Source organism: Nannospalax galili, unplaced genomic scaffold (assembly GCF_000622305.1).
Source record: "Nannospalax galili isolate Female #2095 unplaced genomic scaffold, S.galili_v1.0 scaffold597, whole genome shotgun sequence".
Taxonomy (NCBI): Eukaryota; Metazoa; Chordata; class Mammalia; order Rodentia; family Spalacidae; genus Nannospalax; species Nannospalax galili.
In genome coordinates, this window is record NW_008339519.1 from 776267 (window position 1) to 788961 (window position 12695).

Genomic DNA, 12695 nt, shown 5'->3' on the forward strand with positions numbered 1-12695 from the left:
GACTCATTAGAAGTAAAAATATTTAATATTTAAGAATATTTATTTTTCTGCCAATATCCAAAACAACACAGTAACAGTCTTCTCTCTCTGTCTCTCTGTCTCTGTCTCTCTGTCTGTCTGTCTGTCTTGCTCTCTCTCTGATTTTGGAGGTGTGGAGGCAATCGTCCATAGAGAGGACAGTTCCACAGGTGTGGCACATATAGTCATTACAGCTATCTTTATGAATGAAAGATTTTCATATCCTTTCCTCAACTGGTTCATTTCCCATGGATTAACCATCTGCAAGTCAGTGTCCATTTATTTGTTCAGGACTTTATCCTGAGAGCAATTTGATCAAACTGACGTAACAATGACAAGAGGCTCAGGTGTTTTGGTGGGCGCCAGTTTGAAGCTTGGAAGATTTATATCTGGACAGCTGTGTGCAAAACCTCTGTCACATGGTGATCAGTATACCCCCAAAGATATAGTGAGTACAACTAGAAGACTAATGAAGAAAAATGACAGGTGTCTGGAAGGGAATAAACAGGGTATGCCTCCGGTAAATAACTCCCTGAAGGACTCTTAGGAAAGACTTACTGATTAATTGAATCAATCCATCATGCTTGAAGTGACAGCATCAATTTGCAGTCTTTTTGGGGAGTTGTTTTATTCTGTTACTGTTACAGCTTAAATTCATGTGAGAACTGAATGAACAGCCAACAAATATACTTGTTTTAATATTAAGGTGCTGCATTATGAAGAAGCTCTCGTTATGGAAAAGGATTACATTAATTTTAAATAATGATTTAGACTGAACAAGATAATCAACATATGGTTGCAAAAGGATATCTTTCATCTCGGAATTTATCGTATAAATATCACCTTTCATTGCTTATCCAAATCTGAAGCTCATTACTTCTAACCTTTAAGGGTTAAAAAAATTTCATTATAATTCTATAGGATCCAAAAATACCTGCATTTACCTGTTTTAGGAGGAAATTGCCTCCATTTTTGTTATGACTTGCAGTCATAACTCATCAAATTTTAGAAGATTTCAGTGACAAATATGATCCTTAAAATTATTACCTAGTTCAATTTCTTTTTGAATTAAAAGTCACAGAATACACAAATTTCAAAACCCTAAAATATGATTGTTTTAATATACTAACATAGTTTAAATTGGACATCATATAGCAATTATAGATTTTTTTCTTTTCTTTCTTGGAAGTAGGAAGAAGGCATATATAATAAAATGAAAAGAGAGTCAGACAGAGATCCTAAGCAAAGATTCACTTGGGATGAAAATGATTGAAATTCTATTTTTTATAGTGTATAAATCTTGACATCAAAGCTTTCTGAGTATAAGCCTTGAGCTCTGAAATTTACCAAAGACAAACAAATGTTTGAAGATTTCTTTGATGAATTTAGGAACTACTCAAGATGGGACAACTTAAGTAATCGTAATCTCTCCAATATTAGTTATTCATAAGTGTACTATAAAAGCAAAGCAAAAGCAAGAAATCTAACTATAAAATTGAACATAGTTGATAGAGTAATACACAAGAACATAGCATATATCCATGCTTACATATGGGTATGGATTATTGTTTTTTCAAATAATTGTAATACAATGGAATGTATTTTAATGTTGAAACTTAACGTTTTAATGTTGAAATACAATGGAAAGTATTTTAACACTAAACTACATAATAGTTCAGAAGCATTTAGTGATTTAACACTATCTTAGGGGCTTTCTTATTATAATTCATTTGAATTTACAAATCCAAAGTCAGCTGATAGGATTTGGGATTGATTTATTGTATTCTGACCAGAATACACACAAGAATTTCCTGTGGAATGGGTGATTATTTGCATTTTTAGGATATATGTTAATGTTAAATAATTTCTTAACTGCTCTAGGCCTTTGTTTATCACCTCTCTAATGAATGGATTTGGATTTCAGAGGTTAGTTCTAAGTGTTAAATATTTAAAATGGTGTATATTTCTAAATTAAAATAGTTTACTCAGTGTTGTGCTTGTGGTGACATTTTAAATGCATACTAAATACAATCCCTAGTTCTGCTTGTTGTTTAGAAAACTCATAACTTATCATTGAGATTTCCAGAAGAATATTTTCCTTTGGGCATGTGTGTGTGTAAATATGGTTGACCTGTTAACTTTGTCCCTTTTCATGCAGTTGAGATACTGTGTGCCTTTGGCTTCACTGTGTGAAGAAGAAACATTTGGAGAGAGACACTCCACCCCTACTTTAGCGAACAGCACCTCGCACACTTTCACAGAGGAAACCAAAGTAAAAAACCTGCTTGATCATTTACAGAGCTCTTAGCATGTGACTGAAATCAGGAACCACAAGTCAGTCTTCAGTTTCTTCCTATGCTGCTGCAAAGTCTTCCTCTTTTTCAACCAATTTTGGTATTTTGACTTGTGGCGGCTGGTGCATATCTGAGTGCAGTGGGAGCAGTACTCGTCAGCAGCAGGCTGAGCCTGGAGCATCCTGGACCAGCTGCAGTCTGCCCTTTCATACCAGGGAACATTGGCTTCAGTGGAGCCAATCACACCTGCCAGGCTTAGTCTTTTCTACTTGCCTCCCTGACCCCAAGATGCTTCCATACACTTGTCTTCTGATGAGGTGAATATCAATAGCTGTAGTTTATGGTATCAAAGAGGGCAAGCCACAAGTATTTAAGTTATTTAGAAGTGAAATAAGGGTTGGGGAGATTTTTCAGTTTGTAAAGTGTTTACCATACAAATGGGGGAGACTGGACTTGATCCCTAGCACCCACAGAAAAAGCTGGGCATGGTGGCATATGCTTATACTGTCAGTGCTGGTGAGACAGAGATGGATGGATTCCTGGGATTCACTGGCCAGTCAGCTTCTCCTAGCCTAGTCCATGAACCCCAATAAGAGACCCTGCCTCAAAACCCAAGATGGACAGCTCCTAAGAACTGATACCCGAGACTGACCTCTGACCTCCACACGTGTGCAGAGATGTGCTTATACACCCTGAATACGTGTACATTCTCTCTCTCTCTCCTCTCTCTCTCCTCTCTCTCTCTCTCTCTTTCTCTCATAAATACCTTTGAAACTCTCTACTTATAAATTTAACCAAATCTTAACTAGCACTTTAAAGGTATAAATCTTAGAAGTAAGAAACTAGTTCCTCAGGTTGTAGGTGGTCTCCTCAAGAGGGAGGCCAGTGCCAGGAGGATGTAGTGGGTGTTACCAGCTAGGAGGTGCCATGAACTAGCAGGTACTTTTTCATGGCTGATACCTCCTTGCCCTGCATAGAACATCAGCAGTCTCTCCACATAAGTCTAACAGAGTTTCCCTGTCAATGACGTAACCACACACACCTGAGGAGCAGCAGAGTTTTCAGGGATGGCTCAGAAACATCTTTGTTTTTCCATTTATTTTTAAAATGCAAATTACACTAGTAAGTCAAAAAAATCACTCTGTTAAAAATACATTCAGAATTAACAAATGCCAACAAAAAAGACAGATCAGGATTGTTAACTCTTGCCTTCAGAATATTAGGTTTATAACAAAAGCTCAGCCTAGAAAAATAGCATTCTTCACCAGATTTGAGGAGGATACAGCTGTACAACTTAGATGTTTCCCCAGATAGAATCACACTACTGTGCTTACTGCTCCTAAAAGGGCCTGTCCACTGATGACTCTTTAGTAGTCAACAACTGTTTTTGAAAATTTTGGTGGTGATGATAGCAGTGATTTGGTGGAGAGTCGGCTGCAACTTAAAAGAGAAATATGAAGGCTTATTTTTCTCTCCATACACATGTACTACAGTGGAATCTCATCACAGTATGAATGCACAGTGGAACCTCATTTCAGGAGTCACAGTAGAACAGGTTCTGGCATGTATAGGATTCATATTTTAGGAATCAAAGAGCAGTGCATTGATGAATAGTTTCCTCAGACATTAAAACATGCATGTCATATAAAAACACCAGATGAGGTTTCACTGGCATGTTTGTGACTGTCCTTTTTATACATGTAGGCATGGACAAAGGTATACAAGCCACAGAGAAAATTCAAGCCTGAGCCTTGAAATCTTGTTGTGCATGTGGTGAATGTTCCAATGGTCACTTTTCGTTCTTTCATCAATTTTAAATGGTTGTGTGTGTGTGTGGATTATAAACATCGATGCAAATACAGTAACAGGATCACCTTATGTAGATTTGAATGGGTTAAGATCCAAAAAAAGGTTGATTCAATAACTGAGACTTCGTAGATTAAAAAAAAGTTGCTCCATGCCAATGTATAACTTTCTTAGACTGAATTTCACTGTACTTAAAAATGATGTGTTCAAGAAAACTTGATTTTGGTGTCTCAAGTGGATTCAAGAAAAACATGACTCATTTGAGTTACTGATAAGCTTGAGCTAATTATGTTCTCCACTAATGAAAACCAAATAGTGCTTGAAAATATTGAACAAAATTTCCTAGGAGTTCAGAATATTCCATAAACACATTGACCTACTATTAAGTTTCCAAAGGCATCTCGTTGCCAACTACATTAACAGCACAGTTTTTTTCTGCCACAATAATACAGGAGGATTGAAATACACTCTAACACACAACAGATCCCCCAAATACCACAAAGAGATCTCAAATATTTCACCAAGTTAACTATTGCTCCCCCCACCCACCCCAAAAATAATCTCGTACGCCGAAGTTAGAAAACAAAGTTCACCTACATTGGGTCTTGGATTTGAATTAGATATAAAAGAGTAAACATAGCTAATACATAGTCAGTTGGCCTCTGTCATAGAAATCCACAGCTGTTTCCTGTGTCAGTAAAAGACATTTGTAGATACTTTTAAAAGCACCTAGAGTGCAGGAAATAAAATCAGTGAGTTAAGCCATTTCTGCTTTCAGTAGATTAATGAGTTTAGTAGATTACTAAATTTTACCTCGTTCTACCCCAACCCATCAGAAGACCACGTTTAAGAGATATAAAGATGACAGTTATTGTTGTTGTTGGTACTTGTCTCTTTTGGCCACTGCAGAGGCTCAGTGGTAAAGCACTTTGCTGACAGCTGGCGGTTTTCTTACATAGACAGACTGGAGCTGCTGAGCTGTTCAGTCTTGTTCCTTGATGTGAGACAGAGTTGAAATCATTCAGAATTAATAGCAGTGTGTGAGCCTAAAGGAAGTGACTGGGGACGTCTGCACTGAGGTTCTCCAGTACACAACGCAGGTGGGTTAAGGCAAGTTTGTATGGTACACCCTTTAGGGCAAACGACCTGCCATTTCGCACTTGGTACAAGGTCATCACGGCATGTCCTGTTTGGTTTTGCAATTACGTTGCCTAAGTAGCTGTGGTGCTATCAAGATGTATGGAGTGCAGAAAACAGGACTCTCAGTTATTGTGCCTGGGACGACTGTGCAGCTCACAGAGGCCAATGGATTGGGCTGCAGAGGAGTAAGTAATGGCCAGCAGAGGGCACCAACACGTCTTCTTTCCTAACTTCAAAGGCCTGGGAGAAGGGAGCCTGCTTTCAGGAATCCAGGATGGAGGTGTCCTGCATATTTATCAGTTTCAGTTAGAAATATCCAGAGGAATTGCTGTGACAGTGTTGCTATTGTTGTTGTTGTTGTTGTTGGTGGTGGTGGTGTGTGTGTGTGTGTGTGTGTGTGTACACGTATGTATGTGTGTAGATGTTTCTTGTTTGTTCTGATAACTTGTGTATCTATTTAAATTAATTTGCTTCTTGGTCTTCATAAACTGCAGAAGGCCACTGCGACAGAAGTTCTTTGAGAGGTCCATGGGCTGACATACAGAAGTCATTTGTATTATTTTGACCTAAAAGAGAGAAAAGATGTTTTTAATCAAGGGAGGAGAGCCCTGGGTGCCAACTGCTTGCTACCTTTTCTAACTTCTTCAAACACAAGAATAAACAAGAAAGAAAAGAGGGGAATAAAAGGACCAAGAAGCTCAGATTGGGTTTAAATAGACAGTTTTCTTCTTCTTATTCCTCTGGGCATCATCACAGGTAGAGGGCCCTCATGATCATTCAGGGGATGAATGAAATGGACATGCTCTGCCTTTAGGCTGCCAAAATAATGTGGAGTTTTTGCATGTTGTCTAATATGCCATGGGAAATTCTTATTAGGCAGTGGCCCCTCACAGCTATACTTGCTGTGGCTCACAGGCCAGTGGTAATCAAAAATAATTACTCTGTTAGAAAGTTAATCTGAGGCTATGGAAATTCTTTGTGTTGTAACTTGATAGATATCAATTTATTTCGTAGATATTTGACAAATTATAGCAAAAAAAGAGAGAAAGAATAGAAAAACTTTCCTTTTATACATGTCATACAGAATCTGAAGAGTTAGAAAACTAAGAATGCACACCCACGGAACCAGCAAGAGGACAGCACAGTCCTAGGTTGTAACTGCAAGTCAGTCAGTACTGGCAGCGATTTCACAGCTTTGTGCAGGAGCCAGGCCACAGAAGGTTTGCTGGGTGGAATAGGAACCCCACAGCTAAAATTGCACATTGCTTTTTAGCATTTGCTTTCTTTCAAAAGAACAGCTTTTATTTCCAGTTGCTATATAATAGTGTTAGGGTGCCTGAACCAGCCCATGATGTTAAATTACTCTTACTTTACAAGACATATTTATGGCAAGTTGACAGGAGAAGGAACACTGCAAATGACAAAGACAAAAGAGGTACTCGGGGCTCTGCTTCTCAGGAGGGGATGAGGTTTATAGGTGAATCAGTTTTGATTTTCCACAGGTTCTGACTAGGCAGTGGCTCTCAGAGAATGGATTTTGAGGGTTACATAGTGGAGAAGGCTTTTCAACACTGCATAGTGTATAATCTAAAGGAGATAAGGGGAATGGAGAAAAGGTGTGTGTGTGTGTGTGTGTGTGTGTGTGTGTGTATGGAAATATCAAATTAGGTGTACAAATGCGTAAAGTAAAGTCAGGAATGTAATGCCAGACTGAATTCAGAGTTCATTTAAGAATTTCCAAACCAAGGAAAACTGTTGATGCGCTCAGCTGCACCACTAACAAGTTGCATGAGTTTGGTTTTCCTGTCTCTTGATTTAGTTTCTTCCTCTATAATGTAAAATCTCAGTGTTCTAGGATTTGAGGTTTTCCATAGGACGTTCTGTGGAAGGGATGATAGCAGAATTTTGTTGACTTATGATTCGTGTACCTTAAATCTTTCTAATTGTCTAGATTTGAGTCCCATAAACATATACCATTTCATGAGCAATGCAACTTGAAGCTATCATAGAATTGCTCATTCTTAGGCATTGAGAGGGAAAGCAAGATTTTGTTATGTTTATTTGGCATTTAAAGTTTTTGATTAAAATAATCATGTAGAGTTTTGTTCTTAGGGAATTTAATTCTTGACAAAGATATTAGAATTCCTGTTTAAAGAACAACAGGAGCATTATAAATACCTGACTAGAAGCAATATACTTGTTCAAAAAAAAAAAGAATGGGAAATTGGAAAAATATATGCCGTATTTTCAGGGCACAAAGTTTGTTCTAATTTGACTAGTGGCTAAGGAAAGCTATCAGAATATTTATACTCCTGATAAATGAAAGGATTCAGGAACAGAGGTAGTTCTTATTCCAGTACTGCATATTCCTATTAAAATCTAACATCATCTGCGTGTAGCTGGGACATTGAAGTGAAGGGCTAAAGGAAGAACATTTCAAAAGAACATTGCTCACAGATCAGAGCACTCTTGTAAAGCCATGGTGAAGAACTCAGGGAATCACTGATGGGTTTTGGGAAGGAAAGAGAAAGCATCAGAGAAGACTTTAGGAAGATTTATTTAGCAGCCATGTAGAGAATGGGACAAAGGTTCTGAAATAAAGAAACTGGAAAACTTAACAGTTGATCGTGGATTCTTATTCTTGAACTAGGGCAGTGGTTGTGGATGTGAAGGAAAGATGTGTGATCTGTTCACATAGGCAATGCTGGGAATGATATCTTGTATTGGTTGATTTCTGAACAGATGAAGTCTTTTCTATGAAGGATTTTATTCAAACATTGCTGGAAACTACAAGGGCCACATAGAAAAAGGCAGACACAATGTATAGATCATTCTGTTTTTTAAATAGAAACTTAGAAGTGTCTAAAGATTAACATGCTCAGAGGAAAGACATCCCCAAACTCCATTTATCATCCTCCATGCTGGAGTACTAGAAAGTAAATGATTTCATGGTGGACAATGACAACAAACACATATCTTCAAAGAGAGAAGGTCACATTTTGAAATGAATTGGAAGCTTACTTTCTATTTTCATCTTCGCTTGCAATTCAGCATATCACTTGATGCTGATATATAGAATTTGCTATCAGTTGTTATCCAAGGGAATTTGCCTAAACACAGATATAAAAATCAGGCTCTGATTGTATGTCTGCTATTTTGAGTGCTAGCGTTAAGGGTTTGATCAGTTTCAGTGCTAATGTTCCAGTTTCATTTTCACTTTCACAAGAGATAAAGCATGGCTCAGAGTTTGATTTTTTGAACACACACCCATAACTAGAGTGAGCTAGCATTTATAATCTACGTGAGAACTTTCAAGATTAATATGATGGGCTGATAATTATGATACTAGCATAAACTGGGACTACCCTAGGGAAGCCAGACAGTAAGCTTTATATATAGGTAAATACTGTTATAACACTTTCAAAGGATACAAGTCTAGGTAATTTAAAGAAAAGTTATATACTGGAGGCTTTTGAGCCATGTAGATGATGCTTACGTACTGAAGACAACTCCAGGGATGGCTTTTTTGATACGTCAAATTAAAAAAAATCATAAAGAAATGTTTTAGAATTATTCTAGTCAAAACAACATTAATACTATAAAAATATAAAACTATCTAACCAAGGGAAAGCTGTGTGCATGCATTTTGAGTTGTCATTTGCTGACTACTTTTTAGTATCCCAGAAAAAAAAAATACCTCAAAGTCAAGTACTTACATGTACATTGGTTGTAGTTGTAAGTGAGATGTCTTCTGAGGCCCTTGATAGCCGTAAGAGTCAAAGCCACCTATGAAATCAACTGAAACAGGACAATTGCATTCATTAGTTAACTTTTCAGAAAAGATAAACAGAAATTCATTAACAAGGTCTTCGCAAACTGCTAATATGAACTTTTAATGTTACATTGTCTAAACTATAACTAATGATGAAAGTGAAGAAAAAGAGTTTCTTGCACAGTGACCTTTCTTCTTCAACTGTGAGAATCAGTTATCACTTTACAATATTCTATTCTCTTGGAAGATGAAATTATGTACTTTTCTCAAGCAGCAAAGACCTAACTAGACTAATACATTTCTCTTGCACTTTAAAGACGGCACATGCCTTTTTGGTTAATGTAGATAGTTTCTGGAACCCGTTACAAATATTGCAACATAAAATAACGATCATTCAAGTACATGTATCTGTCCACAGCTGCAACACTAATAATACTATGTATTCTGGTGATCGAGGACAAAGTATTACGATTAGTCTCGTGTAAATTAACTCAACATGACTATCCCTGTCATCCTATCATGTAGTTTATAATTTGAAACAGTCACGGGTAGAGATGTGGAACAAAGTCCAACCTATACTCAATGGCAATATAAACCAAGATATTTAAGACACCAAAGGTACAACAATAATCACCATGACAGATGTTATTTTCGAAAATGGGTACAAGAATATTGTTTATTCTGCATAGTCTTACAAAGTAACGTCTTTGACTCTAAAGAGGTTTGAATCTCTGTTCTTTCCTCTTGAACTTGGATAGACGCTTTATAGCAGTTCCGAGAGTTGCAGTGATGATGCTATCCTGCTTCTAGGGACACTCATAAAAAAGTCATTTACTTCCTTCTGCTCTTTTGGGACGTTCTCTCTTGATCATAGTCACCCTGTTATGAGGATGCCCAAGATAGACCATATAGAGAAATCAGTGAGTATCCCTGAGTTTCAACCATTAGCCTAGCAGAGGACCAGGCCCATAACTGGTATCCACTTTCAGACATGTGACAGAAATGCCACTGATTCCAGACCCTGAGTCTTGGAGTGTTCCCAGCTCACAGAACAGAGAAAGCCCCTCCCTCCCCTGACATGCCTGAGTTATGAGCTTACAGAATCTTAAGCATAACAAATGATTGCTTCATGACACTAAGCTTTGGCAAAAATGTAATGGGAAAGTAAATAGAGAGAATGCTGTGAAAAGCTATACTTTTCCCTTTCTTTATCATTTCTACATGTTGAGGTTTTACGGTAGGGTAGAAAGCCAAATGATAAAAGGATGACAGAGATAATAGGAAAGAGAAAGACAGGGAGATAGAGACTAAACAAGGACAGGGACTTCACTTTTTCTAGAATCTTATTCTATTGGCTTACTGTCTACTTTTGGTTCTCTTGTTAATATCCTAGGGTACTATAGACAGAAATTTCATCAGAGTGTGTGAGATAACATAAAGTCTACGAGGTCTATGCAATTATAGGTCTTTTTCCCTTTTTAAAAGGATCTTATTCTTTTGTGTGAAATTTGTCCACAGAAAAACTTAGCAAAAGATATAGGACTCCTCACCTTCCCCTGTCCTAAATGCACAGTCTCTCCCACTGTCACCATCCCCCATCAGGCTCTACATTAGTTACGATTGAACCTACATTGTTCTATCATCATCACCTGATGTTAACAGTTTACTCTAGGGTCCACTCTTGGTCTTGTGGTTCTGTTTTTTACAAACAAGACATTTATTTACCAGTAGAGTATCAAAAATAACCCCATTGCCTTAAAAAACCTCCTGTGCCCCCCTTAGTATTTTTCCTTCCCAGCCACGGTACCAATTGATCTTTCTTAATAATTAAGCTCAATAGTTAAGCTTTATTACAAAATGTCATAGAGTTGAAAGCACATTATCATGCATCACTTTCTTTTAAAATGTATTTAGTATTATTATGTGGTGGGCACCTTTGTGCCACAGTAGATAAATGCAGATTAGAGGACAGTTTTGTGGAGTCTGTTCTCTCCTTCCGTCTTCACACGGGCTCCAGGGATTGAACTCAGGTTGTCAGACTTGTGAGACAAGTGCTTTACCCACTTTGCTATCCTGATGGCCACTCATGTACTTTCTGACAGACTTCTTTCATGTAGTATCAATTAAGCATCCTCTATGCCATTTTAGTTGTGTGTGTTCACATGTTTGTGCAGGTGTGCATGTACACTTGTGTGTGTGTGCATTTGGAGACCAGAGGCCAACTTTTGGTCTCTTCTTTAGCCATTTTCTGCCTTGGCTTTTGAGACAGGGTCTTTTAATTTTACCTGGAGCTGGGTTGTTCAGCTAGGCTGGCTGGCCAGTGAGCCCTATGGATCCACTTGTCACTTCCTCCCCAGTACTGATATTATATATGTGTGCTACTAAGCCTTTTTTTTTTTTTAAGCCCTTCTGTTTCCTGGGTGCTGGAGATCAAACTCAGAGAGTTGGGCTTGCTTGACAGATGCTTTATCCTCTGAGCTATCTTCCCAGGCCCCTGCTCTATGTCTTTTAATGGAATGATAGTATATTTCCTTTTATTGTTGAGAATTTCCCCCTTTCTTTGAGGCAGATTCTCTTTTCTCATCAAAAGTGGGATAATATAATGAAAACATAGAGATCCCAATATTAGAAGGACTGGAGTTTAAGTTCTACTTTGTGTACTTTCCAAATCACAAATTCAAAATTTGAGACAACTTTAGAAACATTGCAAGAGTTTTACAGAAGAGGAATAAAAATAGTGAAGTTCTTTAACTGTTGAAATTGTCTTTATTATTTCTGTCTTAGCTAATATAGACAATACCAGAATGACTGGTAATTGATTGGCAGCTATATTTAAAGTTTGTGCTTTGATGAATTTCTGTTCAAGAAGGGGACTCACTGTCTAAATTCCTTTTTATATGAATGGGCCCTTGCCAACAATGACACTTCTTAAAGAACTGGCCTTCTTGTAGAGGGAGACATCATTGTTCTGAGGTTCCTTTTCAGGGTGGCTTCCTCTATGGGGTTAGTGAATGGAATGGGCGAAGATAGCTCAAGATCATGGCAGAAATAAGCAGAAAGTTCTCTGCTGAAATTATGAGCTTGGTTTTTTAGAGTTTTGTTGTTACTTCTGTTGCTTTGAGATATTTCATTCATGTGTTTCCAGGACTTTGAAAAGGATAACAACAACAACAAAGCCACATGGTAACATGAACTCAAGATTTTGAGGTGAGTTTAAAAGATTGATAACCCGAGGAAAACAAGGACTTGAATGAAGACTGAAAATGGGAACTACTGCTTAAGTCAGAGCAATTTAGATCTCAAGACACGGACCTTTCAGGAGGGAATGAAGGCGCGACCTGAGCTTGTGCTGTGAAGGCAGCTTGAGCCGTCTGGGACTTGCTCTTCATTGTTCATGCTCAGCGTGCTGGGAAGGTATATAGTGTTGACTTACAACAACTGGACTAGGAAAGTGAGCACCAAAGCTCCAAAGAAATCATGCCAGTTCTGATGATTCTAACCTTTCACCTGCACTTGTAGCATGATTGAGATTCCAACAGTGGGTGAGCCAAGGCCAAGATGAGAAAGAAGAACTTTTGCATATACCCAAGATGGATGTTTATCATCATTTTACTCATGAGGAATAGACTTAAAAAAGTGTGAAAGGGAATGCTTTAGATAATTCA

General features: G+C 37.8%; 1 protein-coding gene across 2 annotated transcripts in view; it reads right to left on the reverse strand.

Annotated features, from left to right (window-relative positions):
• Positions 1-4000: 4000 nt before the first annotated feature.
• Nkain2 (sodium/potassium transporting ATPase interacting 2) overlaps positions 4001-12695 on the reverse strand; it is a 1147657-nt gene continuing 1138962 nt past the window's right edge. The window contains exons 6-8 of one of the 2 annotated variants that reach the window (XR_607320.3): positions 8975-9056; positions 8280-8368; positions 4001-5824 (exon numbers count right to left, since the gene is read on the reverse strand). Coding sequence is in view for 1 of the 2 variants with exons in the window: in XM_008834260.3 (XP_008832482.1) it covers positions 5815-5824; positions 8975-9056 (92 nt within the window). In the remaining variant the exon portion in view is untranslated. The remainder of the gene's footprint in view (positions 5825-8279; positions 8369-8974; positions 9057-12695) is intronic. The other variant, XM_008834260.3, reaches the window with a different exon arrangement.